The sequence below is a fragment of the Piliocolobus tephrosceles genome, chromosome 8, assembly GCF_002776525.5.
Source record: "Piliocolobus tephrosceles isolate RC106 chromosome 8, ASM277652v3, whole genome shotgun sequence".
Taxonomy (NCBI): domain Eukaryota; kingdom Metazoa; phylum Chordata; class Mammalia; order Primates; family Cercopithecidae; genus Piliocolobus; species Piliocolobus tephrosceles.
The window spans coordinates 63,057,819-63,073,929 of record NC_045441.1 but is presented as its reverse complement, the minus strand read 5'-3'; the positions used below and the strand labels follow the sequence as shown (position 1 = coordinate 63,073,929).

Sequence of the window (16,111 nt, the reverse complement as noted above, 5' to 3'; positions counted from 1 at the left end):
TATCCAATATAAGAATACCCAAAACAAACAAACAAAAAAGGTTCTTCAGGGAAATTAAAAGTGTTGCTCCAGAACAGATGAATGATAAACGTGAAGAACACTTATGGGTAATATGGAGAAAGTATTAGTGGTAAAGGATAGAAAATCACACCAGACACAACATTCCGTTTGTCCAAAGCCTATTTGAGAACAAGGCCCAGACTAGCTTCAATTCTATAAAGGCTGAAAGAGGTAAGGAAACTGCAGAAGAAGAGTTTGAAGCTAGCAGAAATTGGAGGTTTGAGGAAAGAAGCTGTCTCCATAACACAGAAGTACAAGGTGAAGCAGTAAGTCCTGATGTAGGAGCTATATGGCAAGTCATCCAGATTTAGTCTAGATCATTGATAATGGTGGCTACACTAAACAGATTTTTCACTGTAGACAAAACAGCCTTATGAGGAGAAAAGATGCCATCTACTACCTTTACAACTAGAGAGTAAAAGCCCATGTTTGGCTTCAAAGCCTCAAAAGACAGAATGAGTACCTTGTTAGAGGCTAGTAGTAACTCTAAGTTGAAGTCAGTGCTCATTTACCATTCCAAAAATCCTAGGGTCCTTAGGAATTATGCTAAATCTACTCTACCTGTGCTCCAGAAATGGAACAAGAAAGCCTGAATAACAGCACGTCTGTTTACAACACGGTTTACTAAATATTTTAAGCACACTGTTGAGATGTACCACTTACAAAGAGATTCCTTTCAAAATGTTACTGCTCACTGACAACACACCTGTTCTCCTCAGGGCTCTGATGAAGGATATCAATGTTGTTTTCATGCCTACTAAAACAATATCCATTCTGCAGCCCTAGGATGAAGGAGTAATTTCACCTCTCAAGTCTTACTATTTAGGAAATGCACTTTTCGTAAGGCTTTGGATATTTGCTCTAGTGATTCCTCTGATGGATCTGAACAAAGTAAACTGAAAACTTTCTAGAAATGACTCATTATTCTAGATGCCATTATGAATATTCATGATTCATGGGATGAGGTCAAATATCAACATTCACAGAAGATTGGCAGTTGATTCCAATCTTCACAGATGACTTTAAGGGGTTCAAGACTTCAGTGAAGGAAGTCATCACAGATGAGGTAGAAATGGCAAGAGAAGTAGAATGAGAATTCAACCCTGAATGATATCAACAACGTAAACTGAAACAGCAAAACTCAAAATGTGGGAGGATTAAAGTGTAAAGTTCTTTACAATTTTGTTTCTTTCTTTGCAATCAAAGTTAAGTTGTCATCAGTTCAAAATAACTTGTTATAAATTTAAGGTATCTTTTGTAAGCCTCATGGTAATGACAATCCAAAAACCTGTAATAGTTAAACTAAAAAGCAAGAAATTAAAACATACTACCAGAGAAAAATCACTTAACCACAAAAGAAGACAGTAAGAAGAAAGCAAGAAGTTATAACTAAAAAAAGTTACCTCCTTACCTATCAGTATTTATTTATTTTATCAGTATTTATTTATATTACTATAAAGCTAAATGTAAGTGGACTAAATTCTCCAATTAAAAGATATAGAGCAGTTGAATGTAGGCCAGGTATATGGCTCACACTTGTAATCCCAGCACTTTGGGAGGTTGAGGTGGGAGGACTACTTGAGCCAGAAGTTTATGACTAGCTGGGAAACATAGTAAGACCCTGTCTCTACAAAAAAATAAAAAAATTAGCCAGGTTGACATTGCAATGAGCTGTGATCATGCCACCACACTTGAACCTAGCTGACAGAGTGAGACTCTCTATCAAGGAAAAAAAAAGAAAAATGAAAAAAAGAAAGAAAGAAAAGAAAAAGAAAATTCACCTGAAGGAACTAGAAAAGCAATAACAAACCAAACCCCAAATTAAGATTTAGCACAAAAATAAATGAAATTGAGACTAAGAAAACAATACAAAAGATTAAGTTGAAAAGCGATCTTTTAAAGGGAGAAACAAAATCAATAAATGTTTAGGTTAGACTAAGAAAAAAAGAGGCACAAAAAAATACAATCAGAGATGAAAATGGATATACTACAACAATACAACAGATATATAAAGGATCATCAGAGACCATTACAAATAATTATGCTCCAACAAACTGGAAAACCTAGAAGAAATGAATAAATTCCTGACACATAAAATTATCAGGAATAAACCATAAAGAAATAGAAAATCTGAACATTCCAGTAACGAGTAATAAGATTGAAGCAGTAATAAAAGTATCCTATCCAAGAAAAGCCCAAGACCTGATGGCTTCACGGCTGCTGAATTCTACCAAATATTTTTAAATGAACTAATATTGATTCTATTCAATGTTTCCAAAAATTAAAGAGGAAGGCATACTTTGAAACGCATTCTACAAGCCCAGCATTACTCTAACACCAACACAAGGACACAACAAAAAAACTACAAGCTCATCCCTGATGAACAAAGATGTCAAGATAGATCCTCAACAAAATACTAGTAAACTGGCCAGGCATGGTGGCTCACACTTATAATCCCAGCATTTTGGGAGGCCAACGTGGCGGATCACCTGAGGTCAGGAGTTCAAGACCAGCCTGGCCAACATGGTAAAACCTCATCTCTATTAAATATACAAAAATTAGCAAGGCACGCTGGCAGGCACCTGTAATCCCAGTTACTCGGGAGGCTGAGGCAGGGAGAATTGCTTGAACCTGGGTGGTGGAGGGTACAGTGAGCTGAGACGGCACCACTGAACTACAGAGCAAGACTCCGTCTCAAAAAAAAACTAGTAAATTTAATTCAACAACACATTAAAAAGATTATTCACCATGATCAAGTGGGATTCATCACAGGAATGCAAGAATGGTTCAATATATGAAAATTGATAAGCATAATACATGATGTTAACAGAATTAAGCACAAAAAACATTATCATTTCAACAGATGTTGAAAGGGCATTCAATAACATTCAACATGCCTTCACAATAAAATCTCCCAAAATATTAGGTATAGAAGGAAAATACCTCAACTCAATTAAACGCCATATATGACAAACTCACAGTTAACATCATACTGAGTAGAGAAAATCTAAAAGCTTTTCCTTTAAGAACCAGGAGAAAAATGATGGCTACTCTTACACATTTTATTCAACCTAGTACTCGAAGTCCTAGACAGAGTAATTAGGCAAGAGAGAAATAAAGGGCATCCAAATTGGAAAGGAAAAAGTCAATCTGTCCTTGTCTGCAGACCACATAAACACCTATTTAGAAAAACCTAAAGAATCCAAAAAATGTTGCATAATACAAAATCAACATATAATACTCAGTATCATTTCCATATGTCAATAGTAAACAATCTGACAAATAAATCAAGAAACAAATCACATTTATAACAGCATCAAAAATATAAAATATTTATAAAAATTTATTTTAAAAATGTGAAAGATACATGAACTCTAAAAACTATAAAACAATGCTGAGAGAAATTACAGAGGCTTCCCTAAATGGAGAGATGCCATGTTCCTAGATAAGACAAAATGTTAAAATATCCATTATTCCTAAATTCATCTATAGATTCAATGTAATCACAATTAAAATTCTAATAGGTTTTTAATAAAAACTAAACCTTTGATAAATTTTATGTGGAAAATAATCAAAACAATCCTAGAGAAAAAGAACAAGTGTAAAAGACTCATACTGTCCCATTTCAATATTACTATAAAGGTAAAGTAATCAGAAAGTATGATATTTGCATATGGGTACACAAAGAGAGTAACAGAAAAGAACACAGTCCAAAATCAGAACCAAACATATCATAGCAAACTGATATTTTAGTAATGTGCCAAGGAAATAACTTTTATGAAAAAGTCTTTTCAACAAATGGTGCTAGAATATCTAGATATCTGTATTTTAAAAATCAATCTAAACTGTCATATTCCACACACATAAAAAATGGGAGATAAATCATAGTACAAAATATAAAAGTAAAAATTATAAAACTTAGCATAGACAAATAACTTGGTAATCTTCAAATAAACAAGGATTTCCTAGAGAAGACCATAAAAATACTAGCTGTGGAACAAGAATTGGGAAATTATGTTTCATCAAAATTTTTAAATTGTCATCAAAAGACATCACTGAACGAGAAAAAAAAAACAAGTCATAACCTAGGGAATAATATCTGCAATACATATACCTGATAAAGAACTTATATGTAGAATATATGAAGCATTCTTACATTATCAATTTAAAAAAGATAAACAGAAGGAGAGAAAATGAGCACTTGAAAAAAAGATACAAAACAGGCCAATAATCACAGGAAAAAACGCTCAGTATCATTAGTAATAAAGAAACTGCAAGTAACCACAACAAAATACCAATTCACATGTACTAGAGAAGTTAAAATTTAAGACTGACAATGCTAAATGTTAATCAGAATGTGGAAAGACCAGAACTATCAAATACTGCCACTAGAAAGGCAAAATTGTAACACAACTCTGAAAGGCAATTTGTTCATTTCATTCTTTTTTCTACTGTGGTCAAAAACACAAAACAAAATTTATCACCTTAAAACATTTTAAGTTAACAGTGGTATAAACTATCAGAACACTGTTTTTAACAGTTCTCTGATCTTTTATCTTGAAAACTGAAATTCTCGGTCCACTGAACAACAAATCCTGTTTGTTCTCTCCTCCCAGATCCTGGCAACCAACATTTTACTAAGAGTTTGACTACTCAAAGAGGGATCATGCAGTATTTGTCTTTGTATGATAAGCTTATTTCATTTAACACAGAATTCTCAAGGTTCATCATGTTATAGGATATACAGGATTTCCTTTTTTGTAGGGCTGAATAATATTTTATTGTATGTGTGTACCACATTCTCTTTATGCATTCATCTGTTGATAGACACTTAAGGTAATTTCCACCTCTTGGCTACTGTGAATACTATAATCATGATTACATAAATATCCCTTTAAGATCCTGTTTTCAATTCTTTTGAATAGAGACCTAGACGTGGGATTGTTAGATCATACAGTAACACTTTTGAGAAGAACCTCCAAACTGTTTTCCAAAGTGTCTGCACCATTTTACATTCCATCAATAGTGCACAAGAGTTGCAATTTTTCCACATCCTTGCCAACACCTGATATTTTGTTTTTCTTCTTTTAATAGTGACCAAATGGTTGTAAGATAATTCATTTACTATTACGGTTTTGATTTGCCTTTCCATAATGATTAGGGATGTTGTGCATCTTTTCCTATCACTCTTGGCCATCTGTATAACTTCCGTGGAGATATGTCATTACAATATCTTGCACATTTTTAAATACTTTTCTTTTTCCTGTTGCTGAGTAGTATGACTTCTTTATATATGATGGATGTTAACTCCTAATCAGATACATGGCTTGCAAATATTTTCACCCATTCTATAGCGTACCTTTTCACTCTGGTGATTGCTCCTTTGCTGGGCAGCTTTTTAGTCTGATACACTCCCACTCACTATTTTTGTTATTTTTGTCTGAGCTTTTGGTATCATATCAAAGAAATCATAGTCAAATCTAAGAAGCTTTTCCCTTACATATACTTCTAGGAGTTTTGTTGTTTCAGGTCTTTAATCCATTTAGAGTTAATTTTTACATGTAGGGCAAGGTTAAGGGAACACCTTCATCCTTTAGCATGTGGCTATCCTGTCTTCCCAATACCATTTGCTGAAGAGATTATTCTTTCCCATTTTGTAGCCTTGATACAAACCTATGCAGATTATTTGAGTACACATATGAGAACTTCTCGGTTCTCTACTCTGTTCCACTAAGTCTACATTTCTATCTTTATGCCAGCACCATACAGTTAATTACTGTAGCTTTGTAACAGGTTTTGAAATCAGGAAGGGTGAAGTGCAAAGAAACATCATTGGGATTTTGGTAAGACTTGCACTGAATCTGTAAATTGTTCTGGGGAGTATGGCTCCCTTTACAATATTAGGTCACTTCATGAACATAGTACGTGTTTCCATTTATTTGTGACTTTTCGTGTGTGTGTGTGTGTGTGTGTGTGTGTGTGTGTGTCTGTGTGTGTGATGGGGTCTTGCTCTGTTGCCTAGGCTGGAGTACAATGGCACAATCACAGCTCACTGCAGCTTTGATCTCCTGGGCTCATATGATCTTCCCACTTCAGCCTCTGGAGTTGCTGGGACCACAAGTATGCATCACCATGCACAGATATTTTTATTCCTGATATTTTATTGCAAAGTATAATAGAGATTGCATTCCTGTTCATTAAGTAAAAATATGGCAAGGCAGGAGAACACCCTTTCAACCCACTCCTGCTGAGGTGACAACGTGCTAGCAGCCCTCACTCGCTCTTGACACCTCCTCAGGCTGCAGCGTCTACTCTGGCCACGCTTGAGGATCCCTTCAGTCTGCCACTGCATTGTGGAAGCCCCTCTCTGGGCTGGTCGAGGCCAAAGCCGGCTCCCTCTGCTTGCGGGGAGGTGTGGAGGGAGAGGCGCGGGTGGGAACTGGGGCGGAGCATGGTGCAGGCAGCAAGAGTTTCAGGTAGGCGCTGGCTTGGCGGGCCCCACACTGGGAGCAGCTGGCCGGCGCTGCCGGCCCCAGACAATGAGGGGCTTAGCACAAGGGTCAGCAGCTGCAGAGGGTGCGCTGGGTCCCCCAGCACTGTCCGCCCACCCGGAGCTGTGCTTGAATTCTCACCGGGCCTCAGCCATCTCCCGACTGGGCAGGGCTTGGCACCTGCAGTCTGCCATGCCTGAGCCTCTGAGTCCACCCCCAAGCCCCCCCGTGGGCTCCCGCACAGCCCCAGCCTCCCCAACGGCCACCGCTCCCTGCTCCAGGGAGCCTGGTCCCATCAACTGCATAAGAGCTGAGGAGTGCAGGCACCGGCGCCAGACTGACGGGCAGCTCTACCCGCAGCCCCAGCACAGGATCCACTAGGCAAAAACAGCTGGGCTCCTGAGTCGGGTTGGGACTTGGAGAACTTTTATGTCTAGCTGAAGGATTGTAAATGCACCAATCAGTGCTCTGTGTTTAGCTCAAGGTTTGTAAACACACCAATCAGCACTCTCTGTCTAGCTCAAGGTTTGTAAATGCATCAATCAGTGATCTGTGTCTAGCTAATCTGGTAGGCACTTGGAGAACTTTTATGTTTAGCTAAAGTATCAGCACTCTGTATCCAACTAAAGGTTTATAAATGCACCAATCAGCACCCTGTCAAAACGGACCAATCGGTCTCTGTAAAATGGGCCAATCAGCTCTCTGTAAAATGGACCAATCACCAGGATGTGGGTGGGGTCCGATAATGGAATAAAAGCAGGCTGCCCAAACCAGCGGGGGCAACCCACTCGCGTCCCCTTCCAGGCTGGAAGCTTTGTTCTTTCGCTCTTTGCAATAAATCTTGCTGCTGCTCACTCTTTGGGTCCGCACGGCCTTTATGAGCTGTGTAACACTGCAAAGATCTGCAGCTTCACTCATGAAGTCAGCGAGACTGCGAACCCACCAGAAGGAACGAACAACTCCAGACGCGCCACCTTTATGAGCTGTAACACTCACCACAAAGGTCTGCAGCTTCACTCCTGAAGCCGGCAAAACCATGAACCCACTGGGAGGGACGAACAACTCCAGATGCGCCACCTTTATGAGCTGTAACACTCACCGCAAAGGTCTGCAGCTTCACTCCTGAAGCCAGCAAGACCACAAACCCACAAGAAGGAAGAAACTCTGGACACGTCTGCACATCTCAAGGAACAAACTCCAGACATACCATCTTTAAGAACCGTAACACTCACCATAATATATCTGCGGCTTCATTCCTGAAGTCAGTGAGACCAAGAACCCACCAATTCTGGACACACTGCCAGGAATGTCAGGCAGCCATCAGGTGATAGATTTGGCAGTTATCACACTGCCTCTTTAAAAATAATTTGCAGCCCACACCAGAGAGAGGCAATTTCCTGATGGTCCACAGTTGTCACACTAAAGTAATCACTGGTCACAGGTACCAGGAAGTGGCAACTTCCCAAACAGATAAAAACACTTGAAATTGGTAACTAGCTTCCAATAAAATATCAGGAAATAATGAAGTGAGCTCGAGGATGAGCATTAAGAGACAAAATGACAGAGTATGACCTTCCAGTGGAATGCCCCCAGAAAAGTGAAGAAAGTCTCAGATGGGCATGTGTACAACTTCCTAAACACACTGCGTGTGCTCACTTCCCAAGTGTAAGGAGGGCACCGTGCATGTGGGGCAGCCCACCCAAAGGGAAGAATCATGGGAAGAGTGATGCAAGCCGCCAGAAGTGGACCAGTACATAAAATCGTAGGATGAACGTTAAACAGGGCACTTGACCTCCAAAGTGCCCACTTGGGTCTCTTCCAGTATACTTTCCTTTATTTCCTGCTCTAAAGCTTTTTAATAAACTTCCACGCCTGCTCTGAAACCTACCTCAGTCTCTTTTACTGCCTTGCGCTTCTCAAATTCTTGAGGAGGCAAGAAGTGAGGTTTCTGCAGAACCATCAGTAATTCAGCTATTTGCTGCCTCCAAGAGTTTGACATATTTTTAGAATATAGGTTAAGCCTGCTCCAAAATGTTTTTAGTATATATGTAATTACAGTTAATGCAGTTAATACATGCTCAGGAACAGAAAACTGAACACTACAAAATATATGTATAGAGAGAGAGGGGAACAAAAATAATTCCTAATCCCGTGAGTGAGAGATAACCATAACATTCTGTTGAACATGCTTCCTTTTTTGGACCAGAATAATATACATTATAATATCCTGATTAGTTATGTTTAGTATACAATATCCATTTTCTGTATTACTAAACAAATTTTATTACTATTTACCCTTAATTTTAACTTAAATGTTTATAAATTTTGCATGTAAGTTTCTACTGCTTAAAAAAATACTATTTTATTACATAATCCATACTCATTGCAAGTGAAATGAAATATATAAGAAAAATCACTACCTTTCTATTAACATTTCAGTCTATATCCTATGAGAATTATAGTCATTAATAAATATATTTTTCTAAAGAATGGGATATTTATCTAACATATATGCTAATTTTAGTTATCTTTTTCATGCAAAAGATATGAACAATTTTTCAAGTTCATAAAGATATACTATCATCGTTTTAAATGGTTACATAGTATTCAATTGCATCAATGTGTTATTATATATTAATTAATCCCCTATTTGGGACATTTAAGTTGCTTTCATTTCTTGCTACTATAACAAATGCTGCCATGAATGGTCTTAAATATACATTATTGGAGAAGGCCGAGCAAGGTGGCCAAGTAGAGCCTTCCAGCGATCATCCTCCCCACAGGAACACCATATTAAACAACTGTCCATGCACCTTCCTAGGTACCACAAAATTAGTTGAGCGATCACAGTACCTGGTTTGAGCACAGTACCAAGGAAAGTGGCATTCAAAAGGGTAGGAAAGACAGTCTTGCATTGCCTCCACCATCCCTCCCCTCAACCCCGGACAGCACAGCACAGAAAGAGAATCTGTGGGTTTGTGGGAGGAAGAGTGAAGTTAGTATAGAACTCTGCTTTGAAACTGAGAACTGCTCTGTCATGGCACAGGACAGAATTCCACTAGCACCCAGGGAAGGAGCATTTACACCAGCCCTGAGGCAGACCAGAATTCTTCAGCTCAGGAGGAATAACTCGAACCCAGGTGGCTTCACTATGGGCTGACTGAAGTGACCTGGGGCACTAAATAAATGTGAGTGGCAGTCAGGCCACAAGCACTGCAGTCCTAGGGCAAGCCCTGGTGCTACATACACTCTTCTCAGCAGTCAGTTGACTTGGGGTATGACCCAGTGTAACACCAGCTATGGTGGCCAATAGAGTGTCTGTGTCATCCCTCCACCACTTCCAGGCAGTGTAACTCCAGCAAAGACTCCTTCCACTTAGAGGAAGGAAAGGGAGGAATACAGAGGGCTGTGTCTTAAAACTTAGGTACCTTGGCCGGACGCGGTGGCTCAAGCCTGTAATCCCAGCACTTTGGGAGGCCGAGACGGGCGGATCACGAGGTCAGGAGATCGAGACCATCCTGGCTAATATGGTGAAACCCCGTCTCTACTAAAAAATACAAAAAACTAGCCGGGCGAGATGGCGGGCGCCTGTAGTCCCAGCTACTTGGGAGGCTGAGGCAGGAGAATGGCGTAAAAAACCCGGGGGGCGGAGCTTGCAGTGAGCTGAGATCCGGCCACTGCACTCCAGCCTGGGCGACAGAGTGAGACTCCGTCTCAAAAAAAAAAAAAAAAAAACTTAGCTACCAGCTCAGCCACAGTAAAACAAACAGGCAGATTCCTGAAACCCAAGAATATACATCTTTCATCCAGGACAGCATTTCTAGACCCACCCTTAGCCAGAAGGGAAGCTGTTGCCCTGATGAGACAGACCCAGTCCCTAGCAGAATTCACAATTTGCTGACTAAAGTGGTCCTGGGCCATGAATAAACAGCAGCAGCAGCCAGGCAGCAGTGGCCACAGGCCTTAGGCAAGCCCCAGTAATGGGCTGCTCTGCAAGGCTTGAGGTGCAACTCTCCACAGTGCCAGCTATGGTGACCATGACAGTGTCCATGTCACTGTTTCCCCAACTCCAGGCAGCATTACACAGAAAGAGACCCTTTGTAATTAAGAGAAAGAGAGGAAAGAGCATGAAAGACTTTGTCTGGTAACCTAGGGAATTCTCCTTTATCTTAATAAAGTACATCATAGCAGTGTATTTAGGAGTCTCCAAGAGTCATAGTATTCCTGGGCTTAGGGATCCCACTAGCGCTGAAATAGTATAGTGACCATAGGCTTAGGTTACAACATTCAATCCCTTTTGACTTCATGAAAAGCCCTCTCAAGAAGGATGGTACAAATAAGTCCAGATTGAGAAGATTAAAATAAATAATTAACTCTTTAATGTCCAGACATTAAAGAACATCTACAAGCACCAAGAACATCCAGGAAAACATGACCTCAAGAAACTAAATAAGGCACCACTGACCACTCTGGAAGTGAAGGAGATATATGACCTTTCAGACAGGAAATACAAAGGAGCTATTTTGAGAAAGCTCAAAGGATTTCAAGATAACACAGAGAAGGAATTCAGAATTCTATCGAGAAATTTCACAGAGGCTGAAATAATAAGGGAAAGTCAAACAAACTCTAGAACTGAAAAAATTCAATTGACAAACTGAAAAATTCATCAGAGTATCTTAACAGCAGAATTGGTCCAGCAGAAGGAAGAACCGAGCTAAGACAGGCTATACGAAAATACACAGAGAAAAAAAGAATCTGAAAAAAATGAAGCATACCCACAAGATCTAGAAAACAGTGTCATAAGGGCAAATCTATGATTTATTGGCCTTAAAGAGAACATAAAGAGAGACTGGGTTAAAAGTTTATTCAAATAAATAATAACAAAGAACTTTTCAAACCCAGAAAAAAACATGAATATCCAGGTACAAGAAGGTTGAAAAATACCAAGAATATTCAATCCAAATAAGATGACCAAAGGCATGTAAATCAAACTCTCAAAGGTCAAGGATAAATAAAGAATCCTAAAAGCTGCAAAAAGAAGAAGGAGAAGGAGGAGGAGGAGGACAGGGGGGAGGGGAAGGAGAAGGAGGAAGAGAAAGAGCAGCAGCAGCAGCAGCAGCAAATAACACAAAGGAGCTCTGATACATTTGGCAGCACACATCTGAGCAGAAACCTTACAGGCCAGGAGGGAGTGGGATCATTCATACATTCAAAGCGCTGAAGGAAAAAAAAATGTCTTCCAACCTAAAATACCATATCCGGCAAATTTATCTGTTAACTCTGAAGGAGAAATAAAGTCTTGGCCAGACAAACAAAAGCTAAGGGATTTCATCAATATGAGACAAGTCTTACTAGAAATCCTTAAGGGAGTTTTTCAATCTGAAAGAAAAGCATGTTAATGAGCAATAAGAAATCACCTGAAAGTATAAAACTCATTGACACTAAGTACACAGACAACTACAGAATAACACTGCAACTGTGGTGTACAAACCACTCATATCTCTAGTAAGATGACTAAAACAAGTCAACAAAAAATAACTGATAAAACAAATGTAGCAAAGCTTCAAGATACAAAACGAACATACAAAAATCAATAGTGTTTCTATTTGAACAATTTGAGAAAGAAAACAAGAAAAGTAATCCCATATAATCACAAATAAAATAAAATACCTAAGAATAAACTTAATCAAGGAAATAAAAGATGTCTACGAGGGAAACTGTAAAACACTGATAATTGAAGAAGACACAAAAAAATGAAAAGATGCTCCATGTTCATGGACTGGAAGAATCAATGTTGCTAAAATGTCCATACTACAAAAAGCAATCTGCAAATTCAAAGCAAACCATATCAAAATACCAATAACTTTCTTCACAGAAATAGAAAAAATAATCCCAAAATGTATTACTATATGGAACTACAAAAGACCCAGAATAGCCAAAGCAATCCTAAGCAGAAAAGAACAAAGCTGAAGCCATCACATTACTTGACTTCAAATTTAACACAGATGTAAACCCACACATTCACAGTAAATTCATTTTTTACAAATGTGCCAAAAATATGTATTGGGGAAAAAAGTCACTTTAATAAATGGTGCCAAGAAAACTGGATATCCATATGCAGAGGAATGAAACTAGACCCCTATCTCTCAGCATATAGAAAAACCAATTTAAAATGGATTAAAGACTTCAATCTAAGATGTGAAACTATAAAATTACTAGAAGAAAACAGTGGGGAAACAATCCATGACATTGGTCTGAGCAAAGATTTCTTATATAAGACCTCAAAAGCGTAGGGAAACCAAAGCAAAAATGTACAAATGGGATCACATCAAGCTAAAAGGCTTCTGCACAGCAAAGCGAATTATCAACAAAGGGAAGAGACAATCCATCGAACAGGAGAAAATATTTGCAAGCTACCCATTTGACAAAGAAATAATAACCGGAACACATAAGGAGCTCAAACAACTCAATAGGAAAAAAACTAACAATCCTATTAAAAATGGGCAAAAGATCTGAATAGACATTTCTCAAAAGACAACATTAAAAAATGCTCAACAGCACTTATTATCATAGAAATGCAAATTAAAACTACAATGAGACACTATTTCACTCCAGTTAAAATGGCTTTTATCCAAAAGAGAGGCAATAACAAATGCTGGCAAATATGTAAAGAAATGGATAAACAAAACATGATACATACACAAAACAGAATATTATTCAGCCATAAAAAAAAAAATGAAATACTGACTGGGGGACATTATGTTAAGTCAAATTAACCATGCACAGTAGGCTAAATATGTGGGAAACAAAACAAAGACTGAAATCATGGAGATACAGTGCCAAATAATGTTTCTTTACCAGAGGCTGGGAAGGGAAATAAAGGAATGGCTAATGGGTATAAAACACAGTCAGACACAAAGAGTAAGATCTACTATTCAGTATCCCAGTAGGGTGGCTACAGTTAACAATAATTTATTGTATATTTCAAAAAAATCAAAGGAGTGGAACCGGAATGTTCCTAATGCAAAGAAGTGATAAATGCTGGATATGATGGATACCCCAATTATCCTGATTTGAACATTACACATTGTATGCTTATATCAAAATATCACATGTACCCCATAAATATGTACAACTCTCACATATTCATAATTTTTAAAAATTAAACACTTGTTAAAATTTTTAAATGTAGATTGTCACAAATTTGATTATCACTTTAGAATAACTTCTTAGGAGTTGAATTCCTAGCCAAAGAAGACTCATTTTATTATATTTTTAATTGTGCAGATATGTATATTTTCAAAGCTTTTATAGTGCCTAATGCAAAGTCTAAAAAAGTTCACAAAGGAAAAGAAGAATCAAGTTCCACAGTCTCAAGGAAAGGCTCTAGAAATACACAATTAGTAACAATTTTTGTCTTCAGGTACCACAACCTGGTCGAAGGGTAAACCTCTGCAACAACAATAATAATAAAACAATAGCAGCCAGGCATGATGGCTCACACCTGTAATCCCCAGCACTGTGGGAGGCTGAGGCAGGCGGATCGCTTGAGCTCAGGAATTCATGACTGGCCAGGGCTACATAGCAAAACCATGCTTCTACCAAAAGTACAAAAAATTAGCTGGGTGTGATGGTGCATGCCTGTGTCCCAGCTACTCCAGAGGCTGAAGTGGGAGGATCACTTCAGCCAGGGAGGCAGAGGCTGCAGTGAGCCAAGATTGTCACTGCACTCTAGCCTGGATGAAAGAGTGAGATCCCACATCAAAACTAATAAATAAAAATAAAGTAAAAAATAAAACTATGGCAAGTCTGACAATGCCTAAGGGAAATCAAAGAACAATCAAATAATTCTTTCTTAAGAAAGCTAGACTGAGTTAAAGGAAGACAAATGTAGAGAAGAAATGCCAGATTTAAGAAAATAAATCAAAGACCTAGAAGTAGGTTGTCAAAGTATTCCCAGAACGTAGCCCATTTACAACTCTTCCTTGACCATGTGTTTATTAAGGAAAAGTATACGTCATAAAGAAAAAAAAAATAGGGCTTGTGAACTTAGTAATCACTAAGTCTTTGATATGTCTGATAGGAGAAAACCACTGAGTTAACTACTATAGACACTAGGCAACTTATAGAAACATCTAGAATACAGATCTTCTGGTTCTCATTCTACTGTTCTGTCCTCCATATTTTCCCCATTATACAATATAAAATGTGAGTTACATGTCAAGTAGTTCAAATCCCAAGTTGTATTTAAAAATCAAATAGTAGTCATTAAAAATATTCATCATCTATACATACAGGTACTGAAATACTCTATTTTTTTAAAGAAATAGTAGTAGTACCATAACTGTAAGACAGATTATCAACATAATTCTTAAAGAGAATTTGGCCAACACATTCAAAATATAAGCAAATAAAAATATTGGAAACACAGAGATTATTTCAGAAACATTTCTACTTAATTTCGTTAATAAATTACTGCTTAAATACCCTATCTCCCAACTGTATTTTTCCATTTTAAAAATTATTTCTAAAACAGAGTTATAATTTTAAAAGGCACTTACCATCCATATGACATACTGATTAATATAATCAGGATCACTGAGTTGATTTATTAATGGAAGAAGAATTCCTCGTGCAAGGATTTCCTGAAGAAAAAAAAGTAAAAAACAAAAACAAATTTAATCTATTTCTCAAATCAATAGCATAATGTAAATATTCCAACACAATGCTGTCACTTAAGAAAAGTATGATATACGTGCAAGTAAAACTTGATAACCAACACAGTCTTATAAAAAGATGACTACGCCTCAGTTTAGATAAATGAGATAAAGTTACCTATATCAACTTGGACACATCTCCACAGTAACAACTGTGGAGTGAAATAAAGCAAGATGATACCTCCAGTATGTTAGCATTGATGTCGATTTTAAAAAGACAAAATATAAGACTAACAGTGTTTATGGATTCATTTATCTTTATTAAAACTATAGAAACAGAAAAGAAAAGGAAAGGATACACACTGATTTTAGAACTGCTACCAAGGGAGGAAACAGAGCAACTATAGTACATTATCAACACTGGTTACATCTAGGTGTTTGGCAAATAAATGTCTACTGTATTATTCTCTATGCTTCTCTGTGTTTGAATAGTTTCCTAATAAACATTTTTAAAATAACAGATATGTTCATCGACTTGACATTCTCTAAAATCTACCTTCCCATTCTTTGTAGTTGTTTATGCTCCTATGTATTAATATTCTGCCCTTCCTTTAAAAACTGACTGCAGAATCAATTACCCTGTTATATAAAACTTGATCATTCCAACAGAAATATGCTTGAAATACTCATGCCCTGTATCTACAGCATTTATCACTTGATATTTTCTCTGTAATTATAAGTTTTACATTTTTCTAATAGATGGCAACTATCTAGGAACCCTCTATATGAGTGGAATTGGTCAACTTATCTATTGAATTATTTATCCTCAAAAATATTTACCTTCCTCATTCCATCTTCTCAAGGTCATTGTTTTAAACAGGGCAGGCATTTGATAAATGAATA

At 37.7% G+C, this 16,111-nt stretch overlaps 1 protein-coding gene across 8 annotated transcripts in view; it reads right to left on the bottom strand.

The window, feature by feature from the left end:
• The window catches only part of SNX13 (sorting nexin 13), a 214,013-nt gene that overhangs the window by 120,848 nt on the left and 77,054 nt on the right, over positions 1–16,111 (bottom strand). For all 8 annotated transcript variants that reach the window (XM_031936047.1, XM_031936048.1, XM_031936049.1 and 5 more), the window contains one exon: positions 15,113–15,196. In XM_031936047.1, coding sequence (XP_031791907.1) covers positions 15,113–15,196 — 84 coding nt within the window. The remainder of the gene's footprint in view (positions 1–15,112; positions 15,197–16,111) is intronic.